Source organism: Camarhynchus parvulus, chromosome 13 (genome assembly GCF_901933205.1).
Source record: "Camarhynchus parvulus chromosome 13, STF_HiC, whole genome shotgun sequence".
NCBI lineage: Eukaryota > Metazoa > Chordata > Aves > Passeriformes > Thraupidae > Camarhynchus > Camarhynchus parvulus.
Window position 1 is genome coordinate 14,585,634 of NC_044583.1, and position 7,027 is coordinate 14,592,660.

The following is a 7,027-nucleotide window of genomic DNA, read 5'->3' on the forward strand; positions in this document are numbered from 1 at the left end:
TTGGTCTGCTTCAAAGAAGAGGTGGCAGATTTTGCAAGAATCCAGTAGGCTGGGATGGGGAAAACATCAGGATCAAAGGCTGCTGGTCTGAGAGAAGCTCCAAAACAGCTCCAAAACAAAGCTTTGCCTGTGCAGCTCAGCCACTGGCTGGCTGCCTGGGAAGTTACCAAATGACAAAGCATTTCCCAGAATTGGGTTATGTGGATTACCAGAGAAGAAGCTGGTATTAGGTGTGCTGAGCACCTTGCTGAAGCCTCTCTTTTTTAGGCATCGTGCCCCAGTTGAGTTCAAAGCTGGGATTGTGGCATGAGAGGCAAATGCTCAAGCTCTGTCCAAACAAGGTCCAGAGGTTTAGGTGCTCAGCATTTAGGTGCTTGCAAAAGATGTTGACCCCTGAGGCTCATGATAAATCTAAAGCTCCCTTTGAAAGTGTTTAACATGAAGGTGCTGCTGTCCCATTGATCTGCTGCCAATGTTTTAACAAGAGGATGCCACAAGTATTTCCCTGTGAGAGTTTTGCACCGTGAAAGGGGAGAGACCATAAAATTGCTTTTCTTGTGTTTGCACAAAGAGGGATTTGTCAGCCAGGGTGAAGAAGAGAGAGGGCAGCAGTGTGAAAAGTGAAGAAAGGAATGAAGTCTATGTGTATTAAAAATTGTAAATAAATGCAAACATGTGTGCCTAGAAAATCAAGGTCTGTGTATAATTCAGAGAGAATTTATCCTAGAGAAGGGGCGAGTAAGCCCACAGCTCTTCTGCTCCAGGGAATATTTTTTTTTAAATTATTGACAATTTATACAATCTGGCTCTCTTCTAAATATAATTTTATTAGCATGAGAAGCCACTTGGCAGCAGGAAAGTAATGCTGGTGAGTTCACAGTTTCCAAGACAAAGCGTTCTCTAAGAGGAAAGAAGGGAAAAGGCTGATTTGGGAAGAAGAGCCCTGCAGCTTCTGCCTAAAACCAGCCTCCACCTGCCATCTTCTGGGTGCAGGCTTAAATGGAGCAATATTTCCCTACCCTCAGCTCGCTTGTCTCTGCTTTCCAAAGGAGATGAGGCATATGCAGTCACGCTGCTCATCAGCTCTCCCATCACCCTCCCACAATAACCCCTGAGAGAAGGAACAGGGCTATGGAGGCTGGGAAGGGAACCAAGGCTCCTGCTGTCACCCACCCCCTGGCATGGGCAGAGTCGGGCAGGAGCAGTTTTTGGCTGCCCAGCATGTGCCAATTTGCCAGGCAGGACAGGACAGAGGAGCTGTGGCTGGTAGGGGCAGGAGGGCACAGCCCACGGAGCCGTGGGAATCGCCTTCCTTCCCAGGAGGAGGTGATGCAACAGCACAGGAGAGCAAAGCCAGCATCAGGCTCCAGCATGGCTGGATCAAAGTGTTTTTCTGGGTCTTATGGAAGAAAGAATCCAGCCAAGGAATGGTGCTGAGTGTTATTTTATTGAGCAGAGACAGCAGAGGGAGGACGGGCTGCTCCTGTCCGCAGCCGAGGGCGGCTCAGCTCCTGCTGCTCAGTCCAGGGAGGACTCAGCATTTCCCCAGGTGCTTCAATCTTATTTTCCCTCCACTTCTCCTGGAAAAGGAGCGAGAGAGACAGATCAAGCAGCAAATGACAGACACAGCACTGTGGGACAGAGCTCACCCACCCCAAGAGGCCTGACTCGGGCCAGTGTATCTCCCTGGTACCTCACAAGGAGCACCCAGCCATTTTCTCCTCTCCTCATTCTTCTCTGATTTGCCCTAGGATAAGGCAGCATTGGCTGCACACTAAATGTAAGGATTTGCTAAGGCAAAAACATTTTTCAAGCACATTCCATCCACCAGGGATGGCTCCTATTGCATCTCCTTTAAAAGGTGACAGAGCTCAGGAAAAAGAGAGACATCCTGTTCTTCCTCTGAGATCTTGTGCCTTGTTCCACAAAGTTCATTCAGACTTTTCAGGAATAACTTGGCATGGCTCAGCTCCCACATTCCTCCAGCACATCTCAGTACCCAGGAGTGTGGGCAGTGAGAGCTGCAGCCTGTGGCACATAGTGGGAATTGTGCATCAATTTAGTGCTTGTGGAAGGTACAGGCAGGATGCATTTGCTTCTCAGGCCCTGTGCTGCCTCTCAGCATGGCAACCAGCATCCTGCAACGCCCAGAAATGAATTAAAATTAACTCATAGCACACAGCTCTGCTCCAAGGAGGAAACATTCTGCACGGCACGGTTCAGAGGCCGGTCCATACAGGAGGACAGCCTGGATACAGGGCTTTCCCTCCATGAAGAACACCCCTAGATCCATGGAAATGAAGGCAAAGCTCGCTGTTTCAGCGCCCCCAGTGTCACTTACAGCACGGCCTTGCAGAAGGCACACTTGTTCCCATAGGTGACGCCATCTGTGCCGCAGTGAGGGTTGGACTCCCTCGTGCAGTACACGCTTCTGTTTAGGAACTCTCTACAGATCTGCACAAGGAATAATAATTAAAAAAGAACCATTTCAGGACCCCCATGTTCTTTGTTTCGCTTTCCAAACTGGACCCAAGGTCATTAGTGTAAGGCTTTTTCTGACAGGTGCTGACACTGCCTCTTTTCAGACAGAAAAAACCCTCTCAGAAACGAGCAGAAGCGGCATTTCAGGGGAATTTTGGCCACATGTTTGAGGGAGGAAATTGTAGTCACCTGGGAGAAGTCTTGACCTCCCAACAACAGGAGTGGATTAGCCTAGACATGCACAAGAAGAGTCAGCACTGATGCTCTGTCAGGCACTTGGAGCTGAGCTACCTCCCTGCTGCATGACTTCAGGTGTCTTGCGAAACCCTGCACTCAGTTTGGTGCTTGCTAAGCTCCTGCTTTCCCAGAGGAAGGAGGGAGAAACCATGAGGAAATTCCCTAGGGAATTAAAAGTTATGCCCAGGAAGTGTACAGGTATTTTGTCTCTCTACAAATCCCAGGGATTAACTAAATTTGGGGGAATAGGACACTCCATAATCCGTTTGCTTCATGAGAACATTGGATAGTGAAGCCAAGTCAAAAGTGGTGCAGCACATAAGCATTTGCTAAATCAACCATTTATTTCCCTGCTCTACCTGCTAACGTGGCCACACAACACTCCCTCGGTAGCAGTGAACTCCTCAGCTCTGGGAATACTTGGAAGGACCCACCTGCTCCCAGCAGACATTAAAAACTGTTTACCCAGCACCAAGATTTTGGTTATAAAAACATTCCTCCAAAGAGAAACGCCATGACTGGATGTGGCACTCAGTGCTATGGTTTAGTTGACAGAGTGGTGATCAGTCAAAGGTTGGATTCGATGATCTTGGAGGTCTTTTCCACCAGTAATGATTCCATGGTTCTATTAAATGCAGATTCAGCAAGCAGAAACAGCAGCACTAACCTCTTCAATCTCTTGACCTGCTACATCTGGAACTAAAAGGGAAAAAAATAAAAAGCAAATAAAAACCAGACAGGTTTTACACGTCAGCATTACTTTCTGATAAAGCCTGAGCTAAATTCACAAACCTTTTATGCAAACCGCAGTGAAACACACTCCAGGTTTTTCCTACTCCGTCATCCCTCACGGGGGAAGAGGGGGCAGGAAATACATTATCTGAATTGCTTTTTAGTATTTTCCTATTTTGAAAAATGCTACTAAAATACCATGCAATCATTCATTCAGCTGCTAGCTACCCCTCAGACACATAACCCAATCTCCTGGAAGGCAGCCACTCCTGGGGAAGCAAGCTGCCATATCAGATGTGGAACTGTGCTCCCAGAGATTTTAAACCCACGGTGGCTTTTAAGGCTTTTAGGCTCCTGCTCCTCTGAGCAATGCAAGTGGCTGGTGCTGCTGACAGGAGGGGACTGTGGAGTAGGAAATCCTGCGGTTGGATTCAAGCCATGCTCAGCACAGCCCAGACACAGGACAGGCTCAGCCCAGGTGAGATACAAAGAGATGTCATGGTGTGACAGAGAGCAGAACAGGCAGCACTGGTCAGAACCAGCACCAAAATCCCCTCTGTAACCACAGGCTCTGGGCTCTGAGCTCATCACTCCATGCTCTTCATGTTCCTTCCCAGCAAAGGCAGCAGGCAGGAGTGTAGGTTGATTCAGAGCTGTGAAATGGGGCGACCCTGTCACATCTCCAAGGGGGAGCCTGACGCTCCAGGGTGGGCTGAATGCAGATCTGCAGAATCTGGGTCGCAGCAGAGTGGGATAAACACGCAGCATTTGGTCAGGCTGTACCTGCTGGTCAGCAGGGTCACTGCCAGCTGTGGGGCTGCCCAGGTGGCTCTGCGCAGGAGGTGGAAGGACCTTGTCCTGCACTCATCCCTCCCCAGTGGAAATCCCACCCAACCCTCATCCATCAAGCCTTCCTACTTCTTTTGCTATTTCTGTTGTCCTTTGGTGTTTTTTCCTGGTGCTGGCACATTTACCCTGTCCTCAGGTTTGGCTAGGCTGCCATAGTGTTGAAGGCACTGGTGTGGCTATCTGCATATTATTTACAAAACAGCTCATTAAATAGTTTTTATAAATATTACATGCAGCTACAGAAGAATTTGTGATGATGCCTCTTGACATCTGTTTATTTTACAGGAGATCACAGGGTTTGCTGCTATTCTGCCCAGCCTTGGAAGGAAGAATCAGCCTTCTGACGGAACCCAGGCCCAATTAAGACTCAATTAGAGACAGATGAATATTTCATAACGAATAATGTGTACAAAGCAATTCACCTCTTCTCCATGCACAGCTTGCCATTTCCTCAAGTGACTTCTTTATTCAAATTATTCTCAGAGAAACAAGTATAAATAATTCTTGTTCCACATTTTCTTCAATAACTGTTGCCACACACCTTGCAGAGCTGGGTCAGCTGGACTCAAGCAAGTGATACCACTGACATGATCTACAGGTTCAAAAATCATCACTCAGCTTCCCCACATGACCACAGAGATGGGTAAATCTCCAGATAAATAGCTGCTGGATCCTTTTAATTTGCCCTCTTTGTTCTGACTCCTTGAGGACATTTGAATTTAATTTTCAGGCTTTTCTCTGCAACATCAACGAAAGCTGAAACTTTCATCTAATTACGTCTCCACATCTCCAAGGAAAACACCAAATACCAAGATGCTCAGGATCAAAACAAGAGCAGATGACCTGAAGGTGAGCGAGTTTCTTCTCTAACTGGTTCAGCAAAACTCTCCAGTGAACACTTGTACCAAAAATTCATAATTACACTCTGCTTTGGTATATTTGCTGAAGAAATGCTCAGAATTTGCTCGCTCTGTCTCCCAGTGACACACCCACTACATTGTCCACTGCAGAGGCACATGAGGAGTGGAAATATGTCATATGAGCGAGCAAGTCCTGCAGATATTTTCTACTTGCTCAGCTTTATCTTCAAGCCTGTCAGCCAGCGATCAAGACTCTCCAAAATTTGTTGTCAGGAGAGGTTTTGGTGTTTGTTTTTCTTTTCTAGGCTAGGGAAAAGATTACTTACCCGAGAAGAAAGAGAGCAGCAGCAGGCTGAGAAGCACTAAGGCACCTGTAGCCCTCATGCTGCAGGAAGCTCTTTAGTCCAAGCCAAGGTCGGAGCAGGAGGTGTTGTCCCAGTCCCAGAGCCCACAGTGTGCACACAGAGCTGCCTTTCTGTGTATTTATGTGCCTGTCCATAGCTGTCCTCATTCCCCACCTTAATTGTGAGAACTTCTCCACTTGGTTTCTAAAGCCATTATTGGTCCTGGCCGGTTTATGGTGCTTTAAGGAATGCTGCCCTGTCCACATCAAACCTAGAAAGGGATAATTACATGAGTGATAGACATGCTTGTAACATAATTATATATATTTTTTTTTTTTCTAAATAGTCACAGGATTCTCACAAGGGTGAATTTTCAAAGCAGTGATTCATCAGGGAAGCTGGTAATTTTCATTCTCTGGGCCCTCTCCGAATGCCAGCACCGAGTGATGACACTCACTAGACGTTACGAAATAAATCACAGCATGAGAATGTGTTGTCTGTGAAACCAATTATACGTTGTTCCCTGGCTATTTTTGAGGATGGTTCTAAATTTGTGGAGTTGGGGTGGAGAAGAGCTGGGCTGTGACATGCTCTCCTCGCTGTGTGCACAGTCCCAGATAGGACTGCCGACTCTCCTCCCTGAACTATTTAAACTCTAGCTGTCAATGTTTTTCCAGTTTTTCACATTCACAAACATATGTTAGGGCTCTGCTCCCACCACAAGTGGCAGTGGTGGGAATTTGATGGGGAATTGGCAGATCCAAGCTCTATTTCCAGCTGAGGCTGTGCAAGGATTTGTGTTCAGGCACACCATTTGCCAAACACCTCTCCAGATAAGAATAAGCCTAAATTTTAGTATGTTTTCCTAAGGAGGCAAGGCTTAGGAAAGGAAAGTGTGTAGATATATCTGGGTCTCAGTTCCCCCAGTGAATTTTGAATACACAACTAGTTGCAGCCAAATTTTACACAGGAGTGAAAAAAAAAAATTAAAGATCACATTTCTATACATTTTTTCTAGCAACACAGGAAAGATGCTACCAGCATCCCCCGCCAGTTTCTGCAGGACAGCAACGCTATGGGTGCCCTACATCTGGGGAAGCATTTCAGTTTGCAGCTTGCCAGACATCTTAAAATCCACACAGTGGCAGGGAAACCATGACTGACAGGCGAATCCTGGGCTGTCTATTAAGGGTGATCTCACGACGCAGCCTCTCATGTAATTTAGTTATCAAACCCGTCAGCCGCAGCACCATTCCCAGCCACGCTCAGTTCTGCCACTCACAGCACTCCTTGTTTGCCTTTTCTGCTCTCAGACGTCACCACAGCCTCGATGCCTCAGTCCCTTATCTGCCCAAATAATGTTTTGGTTGCAGCACAGCTGGGCTGGCTCCAGCCTCAGCAAACACAGGCAGGGACCAGCCCCTGCAGAGGAAAAGGCTGAATTACCAGCCAGGTGTTCTTTGTTATTGCCCCTTTCCACTTCTCTGTGACACCTGAACAGGGACTTGGTGGCAAAGGTGGGGG

General features: G+C 47.3%; 1 protein-coding gene across 1 annotated transcript; it reads right to left on the reverse strand.

Moving 5' to 3' along the window:
• Positions 1-1,534: 1,534 nt before the first annotated feature.
• On the reverse strand, positions 1,535-5,549 carry LOC115908788 (serine protease inhibitor Kazal-type 6-like). The gene is made up of 4 exons (XM_030957635.1): positions 5,486-5,549; positions 3,386-3,417; positions 2,342-2,454; positions 1,535-1,580 (listed from the first exon to the last, which is right to left on the reverse strand). The coding sequence occupies exons 1-4, from the start codon at positions 5,541-5,543 to the stop codon at positions 1,535-1,537; spliced, it is 249 nt and encodes an 82-aa protein (XP_030813495.1). The 5' UTR covers positions 5,544-5,549.
• Positions 5,550-7,027: the final 1,478 nt, after the last annotated feature.

Excerpts from the sequence above, each read along its gene's own strand:
- LOC115908788 (XM_030957635.1), bottom strand. The coding sequence starts at position 5,543 with ATGAGGGCTACAGGTGCCTTAGTGCTTCTCAGCCTGCTGCTGCTCTCT. Across the intron at positions 3,418-5,485 it reads GCTGCTCTCTTTCTTCTCGG|TTCCAGATGTAGCAGGTCAA; the intron begins GTAAGTAATCTT and ends TTTCCCTTTTAG. Across the intron at positions 2,455-3,385 it reads CAGGTCAAGAGATTGAAGAG|ATCTGTAGAGAGTTCCTAAA; the intron begins GTTAGTGCTGCT and ends TTCCTTGTGCAG.